Consider the following 26245-nt stretch of genomic DNA (forward strand, 5'->3'; position numbering starts at 1 on the left):
GAAATATTCCAACTTTTCTAGTTATTGTGACCTATTTTTAGCATTGTAGTCAAACTGACTTCCTTTCCCCTTGTGACTAATTGTTCATTCACTGCTTCAACAAATACTATTGATTCATGACACGCACTGTTCTAGGCACTGAGGATAAAAGGATGAGCCCTTAACCTTATAGACTTACCTTCTAGTGGAGAAAATCAACAGTAAAATTCAATGTAAGAACATATTAAATATAGTGAAGGCACAGACGGTATCTAATTCTTGGTACAGTAGTTATTTGGTGCTCCATATTTAACTGACTACATGAATGCATTCTTCACAGTTTGCAGATGACTACGTCCTTAAAATAAAATAAGGGTATATCATCTTATAATACAGTATTCTAATCAAGTAAGTTAAAAAATGTGCTGATAATTATTTTTTGAGATTCTAATTCAAGATCTATAATGTCAGTTAAGAAACTTCATTCATGCATACTATACATCATGAATTTAAATGCTCAGTTTAATATGTTTTTTTTTCTGATTCAAAACACAGTAAAATATCATGACTGAAATCCTAAGCAAATCCTTCTTCTATTACTTGGCAATCCTCCTGTTCTCAATCTGCAGATTCTACAAACACAGTATCACTCCCCACCTTCCTCCACCTTCTAGTCCTGGAAACCAAACACTTAGTCTAAGGAAAGGTGAAAGTTAGAGTTATACTGCATATATTAACCATGGCATGAAACAGGGAGTTGTATAAGAGGGTAAATTATGGTTGCTATGGGAACCTTAATTTAGTATTTGGGGCAAAAGCTTCAACTCTATTCAGGTCAACTACAGTATTTTTAAGAATAATACCAAGAGAAAAATACTCCAAAAGATCAATTTTTTAAATAACAAATTTACAGAGATTTCATTTTTACTCTAAAACTCACGTAAAGAATAGCCAAGAAAATACCCGTTTCACAAACTTAATGAAATTTCAATGGCATGATATTGATAGCAATTATAAAATTCACTCACTTCCTCTACAACAGTCATTATCTGATTATTTATGATGAAATGTTTTACTGCTTAATGAAACCCACGCTATACAAAGTTTGTACTCTGATACTAAGAATGTAAAAATCAGATTCCTGTCATCTATTGAAGTTCTGATATGTAATACTTTAAAGTCCATTTGGAATTCATTGTAGACTCTTCATATTCTCAGAGTCTACAATGAGTTTCTACAGAAACTCTTCATATTCTCTGGCAAATCAAAGGCTGTGTTCTCAAAAGTCAGAGTGGGCCAGGCTTGGGCAGTAAGAAAAAGATAACCTAGGTGGTCTTAAAAATTTTTAACATGAAAACTGGCGATTCTCACTGAATGACACTGTTATCATTCTGATAATTTTCATCACAGAATTTTTAAAAACATGTTAAAATGACTAAACAAAAATACTTTCGAGGAGGCCAACTTTTTGTATATTTACTTCTGATGTGTTATCTATGTGTTTATACATAGAAATGTGTAAAATTCTCCAAAATTGTTAACACCGAAAAAGCACTCTAGTCCTATTGTGCATGTATTTTTGATATTTCCCTAGGCTAATACAAATCAATATTACTTGTAATTAAGCGGGTAAATATTTTGCCAAATCACCACCATCATGATAAATCCAAACAATTATGATACGACTTTTCGATAATTCACATACATGCTTTTTTCTATTCATGAAGTGCTACTTTTCTGAGGAAAGAGTTAAAAAGGAAAATTGTTAGTAATTGTTAGTAATTTCGCTATAAAATATAAACTGGAGAGCTTTCAGGACAGTACTGTAAAAAAAACTTACTATCTTTTTTCCCCCCGAATAGTAGTCAAATGGTAATTAATCAAACAAAAGGGTGAATTTTCGAATCTTTTGATGGGCTTGGAGATGGTTATCCCTCAGTTACAAAGCTGTTACCTCTCCTACTTACTAGGAATGAAAGATTTCCAAATGTTCCCCCTGTGAAATGTAGAACCACAATTGTCCCACCAGGTAGGGTCTCTGGTTGCTTAAAGCTTTTAGAAGTATATTACACAGATTTTAAGATATCTGTTTCATTTAAAACTTAAGAACAAAAACAATCATGACGGAGTAAAAGTCCATGGTCATTGAGTTAATTCCACGTTCAGGAACTTGCTGACAGGATAGTCCTTAATGCAGTGTTTCAGGAGTTGGCAGCCACAGCTTGTCTGCTGCTGGCTGGAGACTGCGAGATTCCAGAGGCACTTCATTACTGAGGCAATCACTACTGCCTCTGCTGCCCCCTTCTTGACAGCCTGGCGGAGTGATCTGGGCACAGGTAGGTGTGTGCAGTTAAGCAGTATGGGTCTGCCCTGGACACAAGGAAGGAAGAAAGGGGGAAGGAGGGAGGAATTGCAAAAGTGAAAATAAGGAGGGATGGGATGCATAAAATGCATCCTTTCTACCCCAAAGTGAGGAGTCCAGATGGGGAATAGGGGCCTGGATTAACTGGAAAGAGACTGTGAGTGGAGGAAGCTGGGTGAGGCTGAAAACCTTCCAGATGTCTCCTACTGGAGGTTTAAGGGGCCTCCCCAAAACTGCAACACTGATGCCCTTGACCTCCCTTCTAGGTTCCTCTACTTAGTTATCAGCATGCCCTGAGGTACGCTCTGACCATTAGAGTTCATCACCCCAACCAGAGCACACCATCCTTTTGGATTAAATCGCCAAAAAACTCAATCCCTGAGATTTTCTCTTATGTGTGGATTTTAATGAGCTGATCAAAGTGATATTGTCCCAAGTATAATAGAGAACACTGATATTTTAAAAGAGAAGCATTGATTACAGTGCTTTCCTGGAGTAAGGAATATCTTAACTGCTCCTAGGTTCAACCCCTCTCCCCTCTGGCTTATGTCTCCTCCAAATACACCAGCCAAGTTGAGTAGTATTTCTCAACCAGGGGCTGTTAAGCCGCAACGCCCCCCACTCCCCCCGCCCCCAAATGGTAGGCAACGTCTGCAGACATTTTTGGTTGTCACAACTGGGATGGGAAGGGGTGCTACTGGCATCTAGTGGGTAGAGGCCAGGGATGCTGCTAAACATCCTGAAACACACAAGACAGTGCTCCACAAAAAACAATTATCCAGCCCCAAATATTAATAGTACTGAGGTTGAGCAGCCCTGAGTTAGAGTGGAATTTATTACAGGAGCATTATCGCGCCATCCCACAGGCTTCTTCACCTTTGGCCAGCAGCAGCCCTAAGCCTCAGTAAATCCTGCATTACAATGAATCACAAACCTGGACGCAAGAAATCCTCTAGGATTGTAGGAACGCAGGAATGAGGGTGTGGGCTGAGGAAGGATTCCACCTCAGCCTGCAGTGATTGCCTTCTCAGCTCTGTATCACACTCTCCTGCCTCGGCAAACAGTACCCAGCCCGCCTGCTGAATGCTGCCAGAATGATTAAGGAAAATATTCCCTTGCCCTCATTACTATTTGTGCTTCCTCAGTGACAAAATGAAAGGAGGTTTGTATAAAAATGTATAAAATGTATAAGAACAGTTTTGCCCTTCAGATTAAGTTTTTGTTTATTGTTGCCCCTGCCTTTCAAGGTATAAGATTCTCTCAAAGAGAGTGCATGGGTTATTTCTCATTTTTTGACCTCAGCAAAAGATTAGTAAAGAAGAAAAGATGGCCTGGAAATATTTTTAGGCTTTTGTAAGTATATGAAAATGAATATTCCTACGATTGAATTCAGTTTTTAAAAATTTCCCTTATCAGTTTTAAAAATGAAATGCAAAGGTTATGCCGACACCGAAAGGTAATATCTGTTTAGTAGGCAATCTTCTCTAACTAGTTGGCTTTGTTTCAGTCTGGCCCTCAAACAGTGTGAAAAATACTTTTCCCTTTACACTATTACACAGAAAACACATTTATATAGCCATCAGTTAAGCAGTTCTTAGATTTTTTTTTATCGATTAATACGGATTACATATGTGACAGAGAAAACCATTTGCATAAAGCTGAGGTAGAGAAATGAAATGATATACAAAAAAGAAAAATAACAGGTAATATGATAAAGTAAAGCTAAGATAACCAAACTCAGAGTAAAGAACTCCCACCTCAAGGCTAGATGCTGAATGATGTTGAAATCAAACTTTCTACTAGATGCTGAATGATGTTGAAATCAAACTTAGAGATATACTTGCAATTCTCCTTACCTACTTACAAATGTAAATGCAAAACTATCTAAAATATATTTTAAAATGTTATTGATATATATGTTCTTATAAAATTATGCTGGTACTAGAACAGATCTCTACAGGCTCTTTTCTTGAAAGAGATATAATTCAATATAATGTTAGCCTTTAAAAAGAATATTTTTGAAATATATTAATATACAAATATTAAATAACGTTAAAATATTCTGGGTTCATGACTTACCCCAAATTTTGAAAACTTTTTATAAGTGGTCAGATGTAAAACATGAAGACCCCCTACTTTAGCTATAAAACTATAATAAATTTTCATCTCATAAATGGTTCAATAATAATCAGATTTTTTAAAAAAATAAACAATGAAGTACTTTCAGATGAACTATTCTCTCTGTAATTCTGTGACTTTTTACATTTAAAAAGCATGTTGTTAAATTCATGAGATATTCTACACAAACGTCACTAGAGATCATTTTGCAAACTGCAGGAGGTTAACAATCACAACTCCCTTTAGTTCATATGGTTTTACAATAATTGCTATTATAGCTACTTCTTATAAATAGTTTGTTGCCCAACATTTCTTTCTCTGAGCTGGCTGCCTTCTTCAATAAGCACTAAAGGCTTGAGAGCAAGAGCTTCTGTATAAAATAACTATAAGCTTAGCAAACTTAAAATAGCTTAATTCTTTGGCACACTCATTTTTAGGAGATTATCTTTTTCAAAAGAAGTACTCTACCCTGAATCTTCTTTACATGAGGAGCCCAAAATAATCTTATGCCAACAGTTGCTTCTTTCTTTAAGAATATAACCTAAATTGTCCTTCCCTTGTTTCCTCATAAAAGAAAAATATAAAAACACTGAACAAATTTCATAGGTCTATTTCCCCTCCTCCCTTTGACATGAAAATATAAAAGTAAACTGACTTATTTCTAAATATTCGATTTTAGCTAATCTCAAAAATTAGTTGGAAATGATTCACAAAACTACACAGCTCCACATGCAACAAAACAACTATTAGTTACTTAAACCTCACGGGATCCATTTTTATGTGCAATATCCACATACCTTTCAAAGTAAAGTTCCAATTTTTAACAAATTTTACCTATTCTATTGCCTGCCAGACAGACACACAGGATTCTATTATAACTGATGGCACAGGTAACTGCTTTTACACGTACTCTTACTGTTTAATATATGCTATTCTCACAGCTTATTGTGATAAAAGCACAAAACTATTGCTCTCTTGCCTGGCTTCTGCCTATTTAAGGATTAGTCCTTACACCACAGCTAACAGTATATGCTCGATAAATGCTTGCTGAATAATGAATAAATCAGTTTCTCCTATGTCTACCAATTTCCACTGTAACCGTATTCTTTTTTTTAAAAAAAAAGATTTTTTTTTGATGTGGACCATTTTTAAAGTCTTTATTGAATTTGTTACAATACTGCTTCTGTTTTATGTCTTGGTTTTTTGGCTGTGAGGCATGTGGTTTCTTAGCTCCCCAACCAGGAACTGAACCCATGTTCCCTGCATTGGAAGGCAAAGGTTTAACCACTGGACCGCCAGGGAAGTCCCTGTAACCATCTTCTTAACAATCAAGGAATAATCTTGGGCCTTTTTGGGTACTTGTATTCTCAGCGCATCAATATTTTCTACTTTAAAAAAAAATGTTTTTGCTGTATTTGCACAATTACCACAAATAAACCAACCACACATCTTCAAACCTCTGATAAACTTAGGCACACATAATTTTGCCAGATAATGTTTAAAAAATAGCAAGTTTAGTCAATTGGACAAAAAAGCATGTACTTCCTACTCTATTTTAAGAAAAACATTTCCTCAGAGATTTCTGTTTAATACCAAAGGAAAAATATAAATAGCTGCCCCCTCCAATTTACAAAATAGATCAACACTCACCATTCCAAAAGATAAGACGTGTAATGAAACAAATGCACCGCACCGTTCTATGCTGTTCATTGTCAGGATGGATAACTATAGAACTAAATGCCATTGAATCGACTGATTCCTGGAAAGTCTGGCTAAGAAACTGAATGTATGTATTGACACACACACACATATACATGTTGACACACACATGTGCCTACTATGACCTGAAGATTTAAATTCTCAAATATAACTTTTATAAATACTTACTAGGAATCATAAAAATCTAAAATTCTTGCCTTTTAATCTTGAAGTAAGAGAAGACAAATACCTAAAAGTGTTCCCTTTATCAAAGATTTTTCAAAATAATTTTTTGAGAGAAAATGTTGATTCTGATTATTTAGGCCACACCCCTATTCTAATCATTTATTCACTTTCGTTACCTTCTGAATACTGAAAACCAGAACCCAATTATTCACATACTAATGTGAACATGGTCACTCAGCCAGCAATGTGGCTTCCCCGTTCACACTCCAGTTTAACATTCTTAGTGTAACTGGCATATGTCCTCAATAGCTACAGAATTCAGTCAAGATTATTCCATGACTTTGTGGTAGGCAGTACTCTAAACGTGTGACACGGGTCTTAAGTCTGTGTCCCTAAATATCTAGGTAGCTCTCAGTACTCATTTGGAGTTTGGACCAGATCATCATCAGTTCTCAAAATGTGGTCCCTGAAACAGCTCTATCAGCATCACCTGGAAATTTGTTAGAAATGAAAATTATGAGGTCATATCCAGATACACTGAATAAGAAACTATAGGAAGAGCTCAGCATGACTTGTTTTTACCTCCAGGTGATTTTGATATATGGTCAAGTTTGAGATCCTCTGGACTAGATGATCCCTAAAGCCTTCTCCAACTATCAAAATCCTACTGTCATTAATTAGATCAAACGTATCTTCTAGAACTAGCACCATGTTCAATTAAATGCATTTAATTATTCTCAGTAGTCTGAGTAAAATATCATAATCAAACTTACCATATTCTATTATACAGTACTTAAAACTTTGCTACATTTTCATCAGGACAAAATTGACATTAGAAAGTTTTCCCAATTAAGTAGACACTGCAACAAATGTTTGATACCACTTTAACTCATGGTGGTGATCTCCAAATTAAACCCTCATATTTATAAGTAGGGGGCTTATTCTAGCTGTTGTGAAAAGTAAATAGATCCTTTGATGACAGTTAAGGTACAGGCATTTTGTATCTATTTCTCAAGACCAGCTGCTACATAGTGTTCTCTCACTTTCCCATCCCATCTCTGAGAAACATGAATATAAATCAAAAGGGGGTGCAATAACATGCTGGCGAAAACAAAACTACCTGAATAATTTGAATCAATGGGGCATTTTAGGATTCCCACCTATAGGAAAGGTTAACAAATCAGGAAGCATAAAGCCTCATACACTGAAAGAAGTCTAATCCTAAATAGATCTGGTCCTAAAATGTGATTCAGTGGAGTCTATTTCAGCAGTTAAGAAGGTGGACATTGTTGTACCTAAGAACCATAACTCCCAAATACAAAAATGTTAGACTTTCAGATGATACCTTCAACTTTTCTGAGGCTATTACAAAAGGAGGACAAAAATAATCCTTTAAGATGACATAAAGCTTGGATGACTGTCAGGGACCAAAAGGAAAAGCTGTTAAAAACTAGCAGGGGTCAAATTAAAAAGTTAACTTTTGCTCCCCAAGATAAAGGTTTCTTTTCCACCCAGTTTGTTTTGACAGGTGATTGCCTTACAACAAACTCCTCCCTCCCTCCCTCTCTCACTTCCTTTGACACTCTTAAGTCAGCCCAACTTTTCCAGGGAAACAAACGCTCTTATCTCTTCACACCATAATTCTAGAAGGGGTTCTTACTAGCCAAATAAACTGACATATTCTTAAAAACAATGTTTCTAATTTCTCTCAATTTCATCAAGAAAATATTGGAGAAGGCTACAAGATTCAATACTATTTTCCTGCTCCAGGGGTACACACAAAGTTGCTTTCGTTGAGAATCCAGAAAGCATTTATTTTACAGTATTCAGTAAAAGTATATTAAAATCTTCTGCCTTGCCATCCCAGACCGATAAAGAATTTAGTCATGTAAGTGACTAAATCCTGTGTGAAGATGATTAATGCACCCAGCAACCTATTTCATTTCCAATTTCCCATTTTCAAAAATTCCCTGTCAGGAGTATATACATTTCTTAAGTTAGTTAGATACTTGCCAGCATTTTATGTCAAAAGGCTTCCAAAGGTCTTCCCTGGTGGCGCAGTGGTTGAGAGTCCGCCTGCCGATGCAGGGGACACGGGTTCATGCCCCGGTCCGGGAAGATCCCGTGTGCCGCGGAGTGGCTGGGCCCGTGAGCCATGGCCGCTGAGCCTGCGCGTCCGGAGCCTATGCTCGGCAACGGGAGAGGCCACAACAGTGAGAGGCCCGCGTACCGCAAGGGAAAAAAAAAAAAAAAAAAAAGGCTTCCAAAAAACCAAAACAAAACTATAAGAAACAGTCACTAAATGCCTTTTAAAGAATCCTTTATATAGTACTTGATATATGTCTTAAGAATTTTCAACACTTTAGAGCTACTGAATCAACTAAATTTACACAAATGCAAGAATGAATCTTTGCAAAGCCTAAGTTTGAATAGTTTCTCCTAATTTCTATATTTAGCATATATACATTGCCTTCTGAGTTTGATACTAAACTTAAGTGAGATCAAGAGTGAAAGAAACGGCCTTAGGACCAAACCCAGACAGAATTCCCTATTCCTTCTCTGTGCTGGAATTCTGAGATGTCACCTGGGCAACGGACACAATATTTTAAGGCAAGATATGTTAATACAGCTTTAAAAAAACCTGTGGCCTGTAATTTCTTTTGGCTTCCTCAACAGAATAAATCCCTTTGTCAAAAGACCCTTCAAAAGACTTCATCTACACTTCATGGACCTAAGATATATCAAGTGCTCTTGATATATACAGTTATACACCTTCTTTTATTCTATGGAGATTATATTAGTAAAGTGGCCCTTAGGAAAAATAAAATACAAAATCAAAAGCTCACACTGCCTCCTGCTGTTAGAAGGAAAATTTCATGAGGTCAAAATGGTCCACAAACTGCACAGTGTAATGAGAGCAAGAGGCTTGTCTTAGTTTTTCCTTTTTCTCTTCTTTTGTAATCTAATGATCTATTTCCTAATCAAAGCCTCAAAAGGGTTGAGATACTGTCCACAACCCATACAAATGTACTGCAGAACACACTGCAAGGTATGACTTCAGAATTGAAAATCATCTTCCCCAAACATGCTTTCAACTGGATAGGTGTTTTAAACAAAACAAAACACAACTAAAGAAGAATAAAGGAAGAAAGAAAAAAGAAAATTAAAAGCACTACCCTGTCTGACCAGGTGGATGGTTACTCTCCCAGATCTAAGGCAGTCTTAGCAGTTGGTTTCTCCCCTTCCTAGAGAAATAAACTATTCCAAGTCAGCAGAACAGATTCAATATCCAGCTCATCTTATAGTCAGAGGGTTATCACCATACCCCAGGGCTTCCTAGACTTTGATGATTTTTTTCCATTATTTAAGGAGTTGGGAGTAATGTCACCCAACTTGTCACTGAGACACTTCTCTCTTCAAAATTCAACAAACCACTCTTGAGGGCACCATGTACCTGCCCCTGTCCACCTCAATCATGATACTGTATTAAATCACTGAATATGAAACACAGAAACACAAACAATAATTTGGATTTGTTTCTTTAAAAATGATGTTTGTATTAAAAATCTTAAAATGAAGAGACAATGATTAAACGTGTGTCTGGAATTAGAAATTACAAATTGTTAGAATTCTCTCAGTACATCACAACAGTAAAATTTTGCTCTTTGCTTCTGGAGGAACACCCTATAACAGAAAACCAAACATTAAAAAAAAAATTATATAAAAGGGGAGCTAAATACCTGAACATTGAAACAAAATGAAGCAAAAAATTTAAAAAAGAAAAAAAAAAACCATTGCAAGACAAGTAAATTACATTTAAAAGGAAATAATAAAAGAAATTCACCAAACAACAGGCCCTATTGTCCTGGCTCCTTCAGGAAGATTACTGAAAGGAAACTGGGAAGTGGTTTGGGGGGAATAGCAGATTCTGGGATCTGGTGGGAAGTTCACAGGTTGGCACCGGCTGGAACAGCTGAGTTTTGAAGGCACTCTGCAGACACAGGGGTGCTGGGGGCCCTGAATCACATTTATGAAGTCCTTGTACTGTATTTTAAAGAGCTAGTCATCAACACCTTGTTACTGCCAACCAATAAGAACAAAAAAGCTAAATCTAAAAAACCAAACAAACAAACACACACACAACAGTACACACAAAAATGTGCAGATCTGTAACATTTTTTTTCACAGCTGATTAAAAAAAAAAAAAAATACTACCGTTCTCCCCCAGACTCCCCTTTGATACAGTAGGTAAACAAAATAGATTTTTTTTTTCCACAAATATCAGCAGACACTTTCTGGCACCCCACACTGTATTGGCATCAGTGTTAACAGTCCCAGTTCAGATGTGCAATACTTCAGATTGGATATACTGTAACAAGAATCCAACTTTGCATAGACATCCTCAGAATCGCAGTCACGGGGTTGCCCTTCCAAGCTGGCAGAAAAGGAACCCGATCTTAATTTCCAGCTACTCCTGGAAAACAAGGAAAAAACAAAAGTTTCTTCCTCTCATCCTGCTCCTTCATTTGGTTCTCCCGGACTTCCTTCCGTGTATTTAAAACTTGGAACTAGAAAAACGGTTGTTGAAAGAAAAAAAAAAAAAAAAAGAATTCCCCCTTTTTCACCTTCTCCCCATCCTCTTCCTCCCCCACCCCATTTTTTTTCCAGGCTGAAACTTTCGCTTGCCGCTGTCAAGCTGCCATACTGCGCCGCAACGGCTGCTTCAATGGGGAAATATGCGTCAACCAAAATCAATGAGAAACGTACATGCTGCAAAGAGCCACATTTCCACCGGGTCTCGGATGGTCCTGACGGGACACCCCCTCGGACACGGGTCAGAGGAAGGGGACGCGGCCACGGCGGCCAGCCGGGCTCCCGGGACACCCCGGCTGATGCAAAGTCGTCTCCAATCTCAAAGCAAGAAGAGAAATCACATTTAGAAGAATCGGGTGCGTTTGGCTTTTGTGCGCAGAGCGCGGCCAGCGCGCGGCAGCCGCGGGCGCCTCAGAGGATCACGCAGGCCGAGCAACAGCCCTCGTCGCCGTTGGGCTGAGCCGCGTAGTTCATCTGCCTCACGATCTCGGCGAACAGCTCGTCCACCGAGGCTTTGTTTTTGGCCGACGTCTCCATGAAGGGGCAGCTCCACTCCTCGGCCAGGGCCTTGCCCTCGCCGAACGAAACCTCGCGCTCGCCCTCCAGGTCCACCTTGTTGCCCACCAGGATCATGGGCACGCGCTCGTACCGCTTCACGCGGATGATCTGGTCCCGCATGGGCTTGATGTCCTGGAAGCTCTGCTGGTTAACAAGGCTGTAGACGAGGATGAAGCCCTGGCCATTCTTGATGTACAGGTCCCGCATGGACGCGAACTGCTCCGTGCCCGCCGTGTCCAGAATCTCCAGCACCGACGGCGACGAGTCCACCTCAATCTCTTTGCGGTAGAAGTCCTCGATGGTGGGGTCGTACTTCTCGATGAAGGAGCCGGTCACGAACTGCACGGTGAGCGCGGACTTGCCCACGCCGCCCGAGCCCAGCACCACCACTTTGTACTCTCTCATGGCTCCGTCGGCGCTCTTACCGCGCCAGCCGCGGCCCCGTCGGGGCTGCACGCCGGAGGAAGGCTGGGCTTGGCGGCTGGACTTATCCCCGTCCTCAGCTTCGCAGGAAAAACTAAGGAGAGGATGGCAGAGGAGCGCAAGGCGCGGAAACCACCAAGCGGGGACCGGGGGCCGACCTGCAGCGGCAGCGCGTCCCTGCGGCGCGGGTCCGGGGCCCCGCAGCAGCCCACGGCGGCAGCGGCAGCCTGGGCGGCGGAGCGGGAGGACAATGCCGGCAGCCGGTGCGAGGCAAGGACTGCAGCTTCTCGCCGCGGCAGCCCAGGAAGGCGAGAAGGCGGCGGCGGCGGGCTGCGGAGGCGGCTGCTAATTGCGCGCCGGGCCGGGACGCGCGTGGCATGAGTCCCCGCAGATCGTGCGCCCACCGCCGCGGCCCATCGAGCTCTCTCCCGCAGCCTCCGCGGGGCGAGGGCTTCCTACTCGCCGCGCGCAGCCCAGCTCTCCCCGCCCCGGCGAGCATGCCCAGTGCGCCGCCGCCGGCCGCGCCCGCCGGATCCCACGCTCCTGGTTTTCCGGAGGGCCGGGCGGGGGTGGGGCTGTGGGTGGGGCTCGAGATTTGATTCAGGACTAGCGGATTCGCGATAGGCGTTAGTCTAGGAGCCGGAGAAGAAATGTGTGTGGGAGGGGGGGAAGGTGTGTGTGGGTGTTAAGAGACCGGATGGGAGAGCGCCAGTGGGAGGACGAAGACCGTCTTCTTTTCGCGGCTTTGGGGTTAGTGCATAGGGGTCCCGGCTCTGCGAGAAGCGGGTGGGCGCGGCGGGCCACCCCGGGGTTGGGGTGGGCTGGCCTCTTGCCACCTCCCTTTATCCAAAGCTCGTGGACTCCACTCCCCGGCCGGCCGGCTGGTGTGCATCCCGGGACCGAGACCCAAAGGACATTTGGGGGTATGACTGGCAGGCGGAGCATCTTCCCCCACTCAAGGCGCGGCCCTTTCTACCCGGCCTTCTCTGGCCGACTCTTCTCGTACTTCATCCCTCGGACAAAGAAAAGAGGAACACTGGGTCTGAAACCCTGTCCCCACGAGGGAAGGTGCAGCGTCTAGTGACCACATTGGTCTCCGGGCTGGGACTCGGCGGGCCCCACCCACCTCCCCACTCAGCTGTGGCCAAAACCCGGAGAGTGGATCACAGCCCGATCCAGAAGCGGCGGCGGCGGCGGCGCCCGCAGCTAGTCAGGGCATGCTCAGTGGGCAGAGCAGGTTTTGGGGCTTGGAAGTAGGAAGCTTGTGCACCACACACCCACACTCCAGCTCAGATTACCTCTCCCAGACTCAGGACCCATTGGCCCCGGGGCGCAAATCTCACACCCTCGAGTGTTCTCCCATTGGCTACTGCCAAGGTTTTATCAGTTTGGGCTGCTTCATTGGCTAAAAAGTAGCCTCCGCTCGTGATTGGTTATTTATAGAGATTGAGTTGAGAGGCGGAGGCACAGCTGTTCTTTCTCTGCTGCTCCCCCGCCCCCTTCCTCCCACTTCCCCAAGCTAGTCGTTTCGAAGCTAAGAGTGAAAAAATAAGGAATTTAGGCGGAGAGCTCAGAGCTAAATATAGTCCTTTGTTGGTGTTTTCAAGAGAGTCTGACTTTTTGGTGCCCAGTCACGACTATCCATTAAATGGAGCTGGTTACAGTTCTTGGTCCTCAAGAAACAACAAAGTTTGCAAGGTGTTTTTTTTCTTAGGGAGGGGGAGGGGCTAGGATGTGGAAATGAGCCACTGAATTCAGCTCACCCGGTGGGGTGGGGGAATGCCCAGGCTTGCCTTTAGAAAACGTCTTTGCTTTGGGGCGGGCATTCGCAAGACTGGGCTCGGCTCGCACTCGCGGGAGGTACCAGGGGGATGCCTTGACTTGTTCCGGGTCTCTCTCCTTCCTCACGAAGGAGAGATGTCAAGACCTGTCAAAAGACTTAGCGATACTAGCGTGAGCCCCAGGGCGAAGGGGTTGGGAGGGGACCGAGCTGCTTCAATCCTGGCTCCATATCCTGTCGACGCCACTTCCCACTGGTTAACCGTCCGCACTGCAGGGATAAATCAAGCAGCGTGCTAACGCTTGGTTTCAATGCCTTAGTCCTGCCGTGACTCAGGGCTACGTTTGCCAATTAACCTCCGAACCCCTTGCCGTAGCTTGTAGTATGCGCGGCTGCAGCGTGAAGTCTTGGCCAAGGGACCCGGCGGGGCTCGGGCAGCAGCCAACGCCTTGGGTGGGGTAGGCGGAGCCCATTCCTGCGCCTGGCCCCGCTATTAGAGGAGAGAGGGGTTATCAGAGTGCTTGGCTATAGTTATGATTATATAATTCTCCAGAAACCTTTCAAGGCAAATTCCCCTAATATGGATTGAGAGAACCTCACATTTACCCAGCGTTTAATGTCTGTTAGGCGTTTTACATGTGCTATCTTATTTACTCCTCGTAAAAATAATTATTATACCTATTTTAAGGATGAGGAAACTGAGGCCCTAAGATGTTCAGTAACTGGCGTAAGATTTCTCAGCTAATGAGTGGCCACGCTAGGATCCCGACTCAGGTGTTTGGCTGCAGAACCTGGTCTTGTAACCATTAGGCAATACTACCTTCTCACAAGAAAGTTCCCAGATTTTACTCTTTCTTAGGTTGCATCTTGAGGTTGTATGATCAGACAGGCTCTTAAACCCAAGCAAGAGGGACCTCTGCCACCCTGACTCTCTTCTGACAGTGCCCCTTCCTACAGGGTCAAGGAGCTTGAAACCTCTTCCAGACCATGCCCCCAGTAGTCAGAATTCTGGAATCCGCTACCCAAATAGTACCAAACCCTCTTCTAGGATCTGCTTGGACCTCTGAACGCACCCCTGTGTGCAGGAATGGGTCTCTGTTGGAGTGTGGATGGTGCTAGGACCTATGGGCTGAGGCGTGCCCTCCCAGGCACTTTAGGCCTCGCCTAAGTCAGCTTTCCCTTCCCTGCCATTTCCAGCCTGGCCCTTGGCGGAGTCCAAGAATTCGTGATTCACACCTGACCATCCAGGTCTTGCAAAGAAGTATCTGTCAAGGTGGGAGGATAGATCATATTTTAACAGTGTGTTATCTTGATTTGTAACTGAAATACTTAAGAGTAATGCTATGTGTGCCTCTATCTGTCCTCCTGCCCACAAATGTTAGGTGTGGTTATGAGTATGATATAGAAGAAAATGCTTTGTCCTTATAGGCCAGGTGTCTAATCTCAAGTATTGGATATCAATTATTATCTGAGACCTTGGGCAAGCCCCTCAGGTGCTCCTGACCTTAGTTTCCCTATCTATAACGTGATGATAATAAAATTTGCCCCACCCACCTAGCTACCTGAGGAACCTTGGAAAGAATCTGATGACCAAATCCTTTATTTTACATCAGAGCCAGTGAGCAGAATTAGAACCCTGGTGTCCTGGATGCCCTTTGCATGGTGCCAGCCTACGCTCAGAGGAAATAATTAACAGATAATGGATGGAAACATGCTTTTAAAGCTGCAGCACCCCATAAATTCATGACAATCACAACCCAGGTGTCTTGACAGCCCTATCTAGAAGAGACGACTCTCAGGACTACGGGTAGCCATGCAGATGGGTATTTTTGAATCTTGGTGGCCTCTCTGGTACCAAAGAGCTGCCACACTTTGAATACTTTCTATTAGGGATTCTTTGATAGCAATTTTTATTACACTCCGATGGTCTCCCTCAGAAAGACTTCCACTGGGGCTCTGGGATTCAAAATGAAGTAATGAATGAAATTGCTGATGCACAAATTTTTAAAGTTGATCACTTTTTCTGGTGAAATTTGTTACGTGTCTTTATGTACCTCACTTATGGTATGAATCATAATCCTGAGCCATATCCAATTATCTTGTACCATAATTATTTACATATCTGTACCTTGTCATCCTAAGCACCGTGTGAATTCCTTGTGGTCAGGGTCCGTACCTGGCTTATCTTTGGAGCCACCTCTGTCCCTCATAACACCTAGTAAGAGTGCCTACATAGGAGTACCTCAATTAATTATTTATGGGTATATGAATGACATTTTATCCCGTTTCCAAACTCTCTTTGTGGTAAAAGATATATTTATCTTTGGAGAGACGTAACATTTCCTGGATCCTTAGAAAAATGTATATAATGTTTCAGTCTCCTTGAGTCTAAAAGATGCTGGGGTGATAAAGTCTACACTTGTATGGATGGAAACACTAAGTCAGTGCTGTCTGGGGGAAAAAATACCAAAGCACCCAGTGGATAAACCCTTTCTCTGAAGAAGACTTCAGACAAACATTTTTGCAGATGACATACAAAAGGCATTTCTAGAAAATAATCTGAAGTAAAAGCTAACAAGTTAAGGACTGCTTAATCTTTCATATTGACCGTTACATAAACAATGGTCCCTGACAGTGCCCCTTTGCTTACACAGTGAGCTTTGCTTACACAGTGAGCTTCTGTGACACTGGTTTTGGGCCTTCAAAGAATTAGAGGGTTTGCTAGAACATGAATCTTTTAAGTCTTCCAGTAAATAAGTGCCCATCTGTCCTCTTCATTTATACAAAGTAGAGGTTTATTTCATCATGTTCATAGTTTTAGCTGGTTTGATCTATAGAGAAATAATTCTAAAATAATTATTCTAATTTTGAAAATATCAAGGGTAAGTTGAGAGTGACCATGTATCATTATTTTAAAGGGAAGCTGGTGTAAGACTAAGTGTGCCTTGCAGAGTTCTCAGTAAATATTAAGTGCCTGAACATGTTATAACATAACCAGATATCCACTAGTAGGCTTAGGATGTTTTATTTTATCAGTGGTCTTTAAAAAATAATCTCCAGTAATGCCCCTAAAAATATTTCGTCAGTCAGCCAAACCATCGTCATTTCATACTCTTCATATTGCACTTTGGGCAGCCAACTTGTAAGAACAATGGCTTGTACTACCTATAATGAGATTTTGTATCTTTATGTCTTAAAAATTCCTAAAGTCCTAGCATGGTAACTAAAGAGAGACAAAGGTGTGCCTAGTTTTCATAATTTTATTGTCTGCTCCTTATCACGTGTACTCTGATTGGTTCCTTTCTCCTTTTGAAATTACTTTTCAAAGGAAAATGTAGGAGAGTCTTAAATTTCAAATTAAATAACCCCTTAAAATCAGTCAAGCTTTTTACTAACTTTTTGACAGGCCCAAATAAAGAACCAGAAGAATCAAAATAGCTATTCTCAAGGCTATCATATTAGTATTGAATAGTGATCTCAACATATACATTAATGTACTGTGTTATTTTTGATAATAAAAACCACTCATATCTCCATAAAGATGTTACCTTGGGCTGAAGTGTCACACACACCTAGGCAACTAGCTCACAACTACTCATTGGATTTGAGTTCTATCATAAATTCTTACTAATGGTTTGGCCTATTTTCATTCTTTTACCTGATTTTTTAAAAAGAAGAAAAATAAGTCTCTTCTAAGATAAACAGCCTGACCTTCTGTATAAGATCTCATATTTGCCTGAGACCCTGATCTGTAGAGAAAGAACACAACTGGCTTAGAGCACCACTTTTATGTAATGAATGTATTCTCACTCAAGGGAAATTTTAAAGAGATTTCACTGATCCTGTTTTTCGTAGTTGAAGGCACAATTACACATCTTAGTCTTTTTAAGATTTATCTCCTCAGACCCTCTGTTCCAGAGAAACAAATATATATATAGCAAGAATGGGAGAAATGTCTTAGCTCCATTAAAAAGAACTTTCCTCTCATAAAATTGTCACTATGTGCTGATGATAAGATACTATATATAGAAAACCCTGAAGACTCCACACAAAAATTACTAGAACTGATAAATGAATTCAGCAAGGTAGCAGGATACAAGATTAACATATAGAAAGCAGTTGTGTTTCTCTGCACCAACAATGACATATCAGAAATGAAATGAAAAAAAATACCTTTTAAAATTGCACCCAAAAAAACATTAATAAAGGAAACAGAAAATGATTCAAACAAATGGAAAAATATCCCATGCTCTTGGACTGGAAGAATTAATATTATTAAAATAGCCATACTACTCAAAGCACTCTACAGATTTAATGTGATCCCTATCAAATTACCCATGACATTTTTCACAGAACTAGAACAAATAATCCTAATTCATATGGAACCACAAAAGACCCAGAATTGCCAAAGCTATCCTGAAGAAAAAGGACAAAGCAGGAGGCATAACCCTCCCAGACTTCAGACAATATTACAAAGCTACAGTAGTCAAAACAGAGTGGTATTGGCACAAAAACAGACATATGTATCCATGGAACAGAATAGAGAGCCCAGAAATAAACCCATACAGTCAATTAATCTTCACTAAAGGAGGCAAGAATATACAATGGAAAAAAAGTCTCTTCAGCAAGTGGTGTTGGGAAAGTTGGACAGCTGCATGTAAATCAATGAAGTTAGAACACACCCTCTCACCATACACAAAAATAAACTCAAAATAGCTTAAAGACTTAAGATATGACACCATAAAACTCCTAGAAGAGATCACAGGCAAAACATTCTCGGGTATAAATCATACCAATGTTTTCTTATGTCAGTCTCCCAAGGCAATAGAAATAAAAACAAAAACAAACAAATGGAACATAATCAAACTTACAAGCTTTTGCACAGCAAAGGAAGCCATAAACAAAATGAAAAGACAGCCTAGAGAATGAGAGAAAATATTTGCAAATGATGTGACTGACAAGGGCTTAATTTCCAAAATATACAATCAGCTCATACAACTCAACAACAAAAAAACAAACAACGCAATCAAAAAAATGGGCAGAAGACCTAAACAGACATTTTTCCAAAGAAGACAGATGGCCAATAGGCACAAGAAAGATGCTCAACATCACTAATTATCAGAGAAATGCAAACAAAACTACAATGAGGCACCACCTCACTTGGGTCAGAATGGCCATCATTAAAAAGTCTACAAATAACAAATGCTGGAGAGGGTGTGGAGAAAAGGGAACCCTACTACAGTTTGTGGGAATGTAAGTTGGTGCAGCCACTGTCAAAAACAGTATGAAGGTTCCTCAGAAAACCAAAAACAGAATTATCATATGATCCAGCAATCCCATTCCCCGGCATATATCCAGTCAAAACTACAATTCAAAAAGATACATGGCCCTTCCCCTGGGAGCAAAGACTGCCACCATGTCCTGCCTGCCCTGTGCCACACAGAGTGGGCTGTCGCTCCAGGATCTTGCTTCACATGTGGGGTGCAGGTTCGATCCCTGGTCCTGGAGCTAAGATCCCACACGCCTTGCGGCCAAAAAACCAAAACATAAAAGAGAAGCAGAGGTGGAGGCAAGATTGCATACTAGGAGGACGTAGAATTTGCGTCTCCTCACAACTAGGGCACCTACCAGGCACCAGTGGGGGACCACAGACACCTAAGGGGACAGGAAGAGCCGCAAGAAAGTAGGTAGGATGAGGGGTGTGGGGGGAGTGAAGGGGGAGAAGTGGAGGCAGGATGGGACTGGTACCCTGAGGGGTGGCTGGAGGAGGGGGAGGGGAAGGACGCCCGAAGGGGGAAATTGGGGAACCATTGGGAGGGCAGAGGATCAAAAGGGAGTGTGGCCAGGTTTCCCCTGCCCACATGGGCCCCCGGGAACCTGCTGAGATCCCTGGCCTGATCCTCTGCCCACCTAGGCCCCCTCCAGCCTCATGGGTCCTGAGGGCGTGGGAGGGAGGGAAGGGACAGCAAAAGTAAAGGCTGGACCTCTGAGATAAGCATGAGGGGTGGCTGGGGGAGGGGAGGAGTTCCTACACCCAGGGGGACCCACCCACGGTTAGGGGTCCAGCCGTGACAGGGGGAGACCCTGGGGGAGATGGTGGTGGAGGGACGTGGAGAAATGGAAGGGAACGGGGCCAGTGCTTTCCCTGTCCACGTGGGCACCGGGAAGCCTGTTGGGCTTCTGGGCCTAATCCACTGCCCTTGGAGCCTCCCTCCTGATGTGCAGAGGCCAAGCCAAACCCCTACACATCCCCATCCAGCACCCTACCTCTACACTCGGAGACCCCCTCCAACAAGCTGGGCCTGAACCCCACCCACACACCCTCACTCAGGGCACTACCTCCAAACTCCGGAACTCCACACTTCAGAGGCCCTCCTTGTGGCGTGTTGCCACTCCCCTTCTGCGAAGGTCCTAAGCAGAGGCTCTGCCCCACGCTTGAACATTGCCCTGCCTAGGCCCCACCCAACACTCAAACATCCCCCCCCGCACCTGCCTAGGTCCCATGCCACCCTAAACCCCACCCCTGCCGAAGTTCCAACCCTGCCTAAACTCCACGCACAGCCAAAGCTTGTTTTTTTTTTATTTTTCCTCTTAGATTGGGGTTCTGTCTTACCTTGTTGATTCATTGTCATTGATTCTTTCATATTTTTATTTTTCCTAATAAATCTTCTATTTTTCTAATTTTATTTTATTCTTTATACTTTGTTATTGTTCTCACCTTTTGGCTTGTTCCCCCCCCCCCCACACTTTTTTTCTTTTCTTTTTTCTGTTGCAGTTTTATTTTACCTTGTTGCAGTTGTTTCTATTATAGTTTCATTTTACCTAATATAATTTTTATCTTTCCAATTTTATTTTGCTTTTTATTATTACTCCTTTTCTCCTTTCTTTCTTCCTTTTTTTTTTTTTTTTTCTTTTTTACCATGCCATGATGCTTGTGGGATCTTGGTTCCCAGGACGGAGGATGGACACGAGCTCCTGTGGTGGAAGCTCCGAGTCCAAACTGCTGGACTAACAGAGAATATGAGACCCCAGGGAATATCAATCAGAGTGGGGTCTCCCGGAGGTCATCTCAGCACCAAGACCCAGCTCTATCCAACTGCCTGCAAACTCCAGTGCTGGACGTCTCAGGCCACACAACCAGCAAGACAGGAATACAGCACCATACATCAAAACAAAAATGAAATGACAAAAAAATATGTTACAGATGAAGGAGCAAGGTAAAAACCTACAAGACCAAATAAATGAAAATGAAATAGGTAACCTACCTGAAAAAGAATTCAGAGTAACGATAGTAAAGATGATCCAAAATCTTGGAAACAGAATGGAGAAAATACAAGAAACATTTAACAAGGATCTAGAAGAAATAAAGAGCAAACAGTGATAAACAACAGAATTACTGAAATTAAAAATACTCTAGAAGGAATCAATAACAGAATAACTGAGGCAGAAGATCAGATAAGTGACCTGGAAGATAAAATGGTGGAAATAACTGCCAGGGAGCAGAATGAAGAAAAAAGAATGAAAAGAATTGAGGACAGTCTCAGAGACCTTTGGGACAACATTAAATGCACCAACATTCAAATTATAGGGGTCCCAGAAGAAAAAGAGAACAAGAAAGGGCCTGAGAAAATATGTGAAGAGATTATAGTCAAAAACTTCCCCAACATGGGAAAGGAAATAGTCAATCAAGTCCAGGAAGCACAGAGAGTATCATACAGGATAAATGCAAAGAGAAACATGCATATTAATCAAACTATCAAAAATTAAATACAAACAAAAAATATTAAAAGCAGCAAGGGAAAAGCAATAAATAACATACAAGGGAATCCCCGTAAGGTTAACAGCTGATATTTCAGCAGAAACTCTGCAAGCCAGAAGGGAGTGGCAGGACATATTTAAAGTGATGAAAGGGAAAAACCTACAACCAAAATTATTGTAACCAAAGAGGATCTCATTCAGATTGCATGGAGAAATTAAAAGCTTTACAGATTAGTAAAAATTAAGAGAAGTCAGCACCACCAACCCAGCTTTACAACAAATGCTGAAGGAACTTCTCTAGGCAGGAAACAAAAGAGAAGGAAAAGACCAACAAAAACAAGCCCAAAACAATTACAAAATTGGTAATAGGAACATACATATCGATAATTACCTTAAATGTAAATGGATTAAATGCTCCAACCAAAAGACAGAGACTGGATGAATGGATACAAAAACAAGACCCATACATATGCTGTCTACAAGAGACCCACTTCAGACCTAGGAACACATACAGACTGAATGTGAGGGGATAGAAAAAGATATCCCATGCAAACGTAAATCAAATGGAAGCTGGAGTAGCAATTCTCATATCAGACAAAATAGACTTTAAAATAAAGACTATTACAAGAGACAAAGAAGGACACTACATAATGATCAAGGGATCAATCCAAGAAGAAGATATACCAGTTGTAAATATTTATGGACCCAACACAGAAGCACCTCAATACATAAGGCAAATGCTAATAGCCATAAAAGGGGAAATCAACAGTAACATGATAATAGTATGGGACTTTATCACCCCACTTTCACCAATAGACACATCATCCAAAATGAAAATAAATAAGGAAACACAAGCTTTAAATGACACATTAAACAAGATGGACTTAATTGATATTTATAGGACGTTCCATCCAAAAACAAAAGAATACACTTTCTTCTCAAGTGCCCGTGGATCATTCTCCAAGATAGACCATATCTTGGGTCACCAATCAAGCCCTGGTAAACTTTAAAAAACTGAAATCATATCAAGTATCTTTTCTGACTACAACGCTATGAGACTAGGTATGAATTACAGGAAAATACTGTAGAAAAAACAGACACATGGATGGTAAACAATACACTGGCTAAATAACCAAGAGATCACTGAAGAAATCCAAGAGGAAATCAAAAAATACCTAGAAAAAAATGACAATGAAAACACGACGACCCAAAACCTATGGGATGCAGCAAAAGCAGTTCTAAGAGGGAAGTTTAAAGCAATACAACCCTACCTCAAGAAACAAGAAACATCTCAAATAAACAATGTAACCTTACACCCAAAGCAACTAGAGAAAGAAGAACAAAAAAACGCCAAAGTTAGCAGAAGGAAAGAAATCATAAAGATCAGAGCAGAAATAAATGAAAAAGAAATGAAGGAAATGATAGCAAAGATAAATAAAACTAAAAGCTGCTTCTTTGAGAAGATAAACAAAATGGATAAGCCATTAGCCAGACTCACTGAGAAAAAAAGGGAGATGACTCAAACCAACAGAATTAGAAATGAAAAAGAAGTAACAAGTGACACTGCAGAAATACAAATGATCATGAGAGATTACTACAAGCAACTATATGCCAATAAAATGGACAACCTTGAAGAAATGGACAAATTCTTAGAAAAGCACAACCTTCCGAGACTGAACCAGGAAGAAATGGAAAATATGAACAGACTAATCACACACACTGAAATTGAAACTGTGATTAAAAATCTTCCAACAAAAGCCCAGGACCAAATGGCTTCACAGGTGAATTCTATCAAACATTTAGAGAAGATCTAACACCTATCCTTCTCAAACTCTTTGAAAACACAGCAGAGGGAGGAACACTCCCAAACTCATTCTACAAGGCCACCATCACCCTGATACCAAAACCAGACAAAGTTGTCACACGAAAAGATAACTACAGGACAATAACTCTGATGAACATAGATGCAAAAATGCTCAACAAAATACTAGCAAAGAGGATCCAACAGCACATTAAAAGGATCATACACCATGATCAAGTGGGGTTTATCCCAGGAATGCAAGGATTCTTCAATATATGCCAATCAATCAATGTGATACATCATATTAACAAATTCAAGGAGAAAAACCATATGACCATCGCAATAGATGTAGAAAAAGCTTTCGACCAAATTCAACACCCATTTATGATAAAAACTCTCCAGAAAGTAGGTAGAGAGGGAGCCTACCTCAACATAAAAGAGGCCATATATGACAAACGGACAGCCAACATTGTTCTCAGTGGTGAAAAACTGAAACCATTTCTTCTAAGATCAGGAACAAGACATGGTTGCCCACTCTCACTGCTATTATTCAACACGGTTTTGGAAGTTTTAGCCACAGCAATCAGAGAAGAAAAAGAAATAAAAAGAATCCAAATCGGAAAAGAAGGAGTAAAGCTGCCAGTGTGTGCAAATGACATGATACTACACATAGAGAATCCTAAAGATGCTACCAGAAAACTACTAGAGCTAATCAATGAATTTGGTAGAGTAGTAGGATAGAGAATCCTAAAGATGCTACCAGAAAACTACTAGAGCTAATCAATGAATATGGTAGAGTAGTAGGAAAGTAGTAGTAGTAGTAGCAAAGTAGTAGTAGTAGTAGCAAAGTTAATGCATAGATATCTCTTGCATTCCTATACACTAATGATGAAAAATCTGAAAGAGAAATTAAGGAAATACTCCCATTTACCATTGCAACAAAAAGAATAAAATACCTGGGAATCAACCTACCTAAGGAGACAAAAGACCTGTATGCAGAAAACTATAAGACACTGATGAAAGAAATTAAAGATGATACAAACAGATGGAGAGACATACCATGTTCTTGGATTGGAAGAAGGAACACTGCAAAAATGACCATACTACCCAAAACAATCTACAGATTCAGTGCAATCCCTATCCAAGTACCAATGGCATTTTTCACAGAACTAGAACAAAAAATTACCCAATTTGTATGGAAACACAAAGATCCTGAATAGCCAAAGCAATCTTGAGAACGAAAAACGGAGCTGGAGGAATCAGGCTCCCTGACTTCAGACTACACTACAAAGCTACAGTAATCAAGACAGTATGGTACTGGCACAAAAACAGAAATATAGATCCATGGAACAGGATAGAAAGCCCAGAGATAAACCCACACACATATGGTCATCTTATCTTTGATAAAGGAGGCAAGAGTATAAAATGGAGAAAAGACAGCCTCTTCAATAAGTGGTGCTGGGAAAACTGGACAGCTACATGTAAAAGAATGAAATTAGAACACTCCCTAACACCATACACAAAAATAAACTCAAAATGGATTAAAGATCTAAATGTAAGTACAGACACTATCAAACTCTTAGAGGAAAACATAGGCAGAACACTCTATGACATAAATCACAGCAAGATCCTTTTTGACCCACCTCCTAGAGAAATGGAAATAAAAACAAAAATAAATAAATGGGACCTAATGAAACGTCAAAGCTTTGGCACAGCAAAGGAAACTATAACCAAGACAAAAAGACACCCTCGGAATAGGAGAAAATATTTGCTAACGAAGCAACTGACGAAGGATTAATCTCCAAAATATACAAGCAGCTCATGCAGCTCAATATCGAAAAAACAAACAACCCAATCCAAAAATGGGCAGAAGACCTAAATAGATATTTCTCCAAAGAAGATATACAGATTGCCAACAAATACATGAAAGGATGCTCAACATCACTAATCATCAGAGAAATGCAAATCAAAACTACAATGAGGTGTCACCTCACACCGGTCAGAATGGCCATCATCAAAAAATCTTCAAACAATAAATGCTGGAGAGGGTGTGGAGAAAAGGGAACCCTCTTGCACTGTTGGTAGGAATGTAAATTAATACAGCCACTATGGAGAACAGTATGGATGTTCCTTAAAAAAGTAAAAATAGAACTACCACAAGACCCAGCAATCCCACTACTAGGCATATACCCTGAGCAAACCATAATTCAAAAAGAGCCATGTTCCACAATATTCATTGCAGCACTATTTACAATAGCCCGGACATGGAAACAAGCTAAGTGTCCATCGACAGATGAATGGATAAATAAGATGTGGCACATATATACAGTGGAATTTTTCTCAGCCATAAAAAGAAATGAAATTGAGTTATTTGTAGGGAGGTGGATGGACCTAGAGTCTGTCATACAGAGTGAAGTAAGTCAGAAAGAGAAAAACAAATACCGTATGCTAACACATATATATGGAATCTAAAAAAAAGAAAAATGGTTCTGATGAACCTAATGGCAGGACAGGAATAAAGACACAGATATAGAGAATGGACTTGAGGTTATGGAGAGGCAGAAGTGTAAGCTGGGATGAAGTGAGAGAGTGGCATTGATATATATACACTACCAAATGTAAAATAGATAGCTAGTGGGAAAGAGCTGCATAGCATAGGGAGATCAGCTCGGTGCTTTTCGACCACCTAGAGGGGTGGGATAAGGAGGGTAGAAGGGAGACAGAAGAGGGAGGGGATATGGGGATATACTTATGCATATAGCTGATTCACTTTGTTATACAGCAGGAGCTAACACACACTTGAAAGCAATTATACTCTGATAAAAATGTTAAAAAAAAAAAAGAAAGAAGTAATTTTGTAACAAATTCACTAAAGACTTAAAAAAATACATGCATCCCTATGTTCAAAGAAGCACTATTCACAATACCCAAGACATGGAAACAACCTAAATATCCATCAAGAGATGAATGTATAAAGAAGATGTGGTAC

The 26245-nt window shown here is 41.0% G+C and overlaps 2 protein-coding genes across 2 annotated transcripts in view; both read right to left on the bottom strand.

Annotated features, from left to right (window-relative positions):
* Nucleotides 1-26245, bottom strand: part of LOC307187074 (uncharacterized protein) — a gene marked incomplete at its 5' end in the record, with an annotated part of 156449 nt that overhangs the window by 74801 nt on the left and 55403 nt on the right. The window lies entirely within an intron of this gene.
* Nucleotides 8767-12042, bottom strand: RAP2B (RAP2B, member of RAS oncogene family). The gene has a single exon (XM_079921251.1). It carries the CDS (start codon nt 11897-11899, stop codon nt 11348-11350), a length of 552 nt encoding a protein of 183 aa, XP_079777377.1. The 5' UTR covers nt 11900-12042; the 3' UTR covers nt 8767-11347.

This window comes from Stenella coeruleoalba (genome assembly GCF_951394435.1).
Source record: "Stenella coeruleoalba genome assembly, chromosome: 5".
Classification (NCBI taxonomy): Eukaryota; Metazoa; Chordata; class Mammalia; order Artiodactyla; family Delphinidae; genus Stenella; species Stenella coeruleoalba.